The following is a 1158-nucleotide window of genomic DNA, read 5'->3' as shown; positions in this document are numbered from 1 at the left end:
CTCTCTCTCTCTCTCTCTCTGTGGTTTACTACGACAATACGAACACACAGGCCGAAATTAATTTTTTACTTCGCACGCTCCAGGATTTTATCACCTGCCCGTCGAGGGAAGGTATATTCGATGTAACGGTAAATAAATATTTTCTTCACAACTTCAATCACTGTTCTTTCATCTTTACACAATGCAATCAACGAAGAACCAATCCTTACACACTGATTACGACGCCGACATCTCATGTTATTGTTTACTAAATAATTTCATCCTTTACATATATATATGTAAATGTAGGCTTCCACACAGTTTTCGTTAACTGAATTGACTGACAAGGTATTGGTCGGTGGGGGTATATACAAGAAAGTACTTATATTGTAATAAATAAATTTGCAAAAAAGAAATTATTGACAACACTGACCTTGCTTAAAGCTGTATATGGGAAATTTTCAAAAGCCAAAGGAATTTCATATTTTCCTTTCAGCTGGCCCTTAAGGATTCGAGCAGCTGCTATCGTTGGCAACCCCATGCCATCGCCGATAAATAAAACGATGTTCTTGGCTCTTTGCTTTACGGGGACTCTATTCAGAATATTATTCAGTGATTGTTCCGCATGTTTTTCCCATTCTGCCGCTGAAATAAATAATATAAAGATATACACACATACATTCATACATGCATACATATATTTATATATTACGGAGATGTACTTGCATAGCAAGTGACCTGATCTAAGATCGTGCGCTGAAACAAAAACAATTGCAGCGTGGAAGGTGTTTATGAGCCATTTAAAAACACACAAAAACGACACTCCTAAAGTTGTGTAAAAGATTAAGGGAAGAAAAAAGACAGTAAGAAAAATGGACGGACTTTGAAGAGTTGACATTATCAACTTAATTTTTTTTCTCTTAAAGGGGGAAATGACTATTTTATTTGTAATCTTTATCATCTTAATCAAATGGCTGGAAAACAAACTTTGAATTAACACATCTAAGCAATCAATACAAATTCCAAAGCATAGTTTAAAGCACACAACGAAATAAACACACACACACACACATATATATATATAAGTGAATAAAATTACATGTAAAAGTTATATGCGTAGTAGTAGTAGTAGTAGTAGTAGTAGTAGTAATTTATCTGCTTCCTAACTACATGCTTCCG

General features: G+C 34.5%; 1 protein-coding gene across 1 annotated transcript in view; it reads right to left on the bottom strand.

Moving 5' to 3' along the window:
• Positions 1–1158, bottom strand: part of LOC106882835 (alkaline phosphatase) — a 14438-nt gene that overhangs the window by 9590 nt on the left and 3690 nt on the right. Inside the window, exon 2 of the mRNA XM_014933630.2 lies at positions 413–624. Coding sequence (XP_014789116.1) covers positions 413–624 — 212 coding nt within the window. The remainder of the gene's footprint in view (positions 1–412; positions 625–1158) is intronic.

Source organism: Octopus bimaculoides, chromosome 25 (genome assembly GCF_001194135.2).
Source record: "Octopus bimaculoides isolate UCB-OBI-ISO-001 chromosome 25, ASM119413v2, whole genome shotgun sequence".
Lineage (NCBI taxonomy): Eukaryota > Metazoa > Mollusca > Cephalopoda > Octopoda > Octopodidae > Octopus > Octopus bimaculoides.
This window is presented reverse-complemented; position numbering and strand designations above follow the sequence as displayed.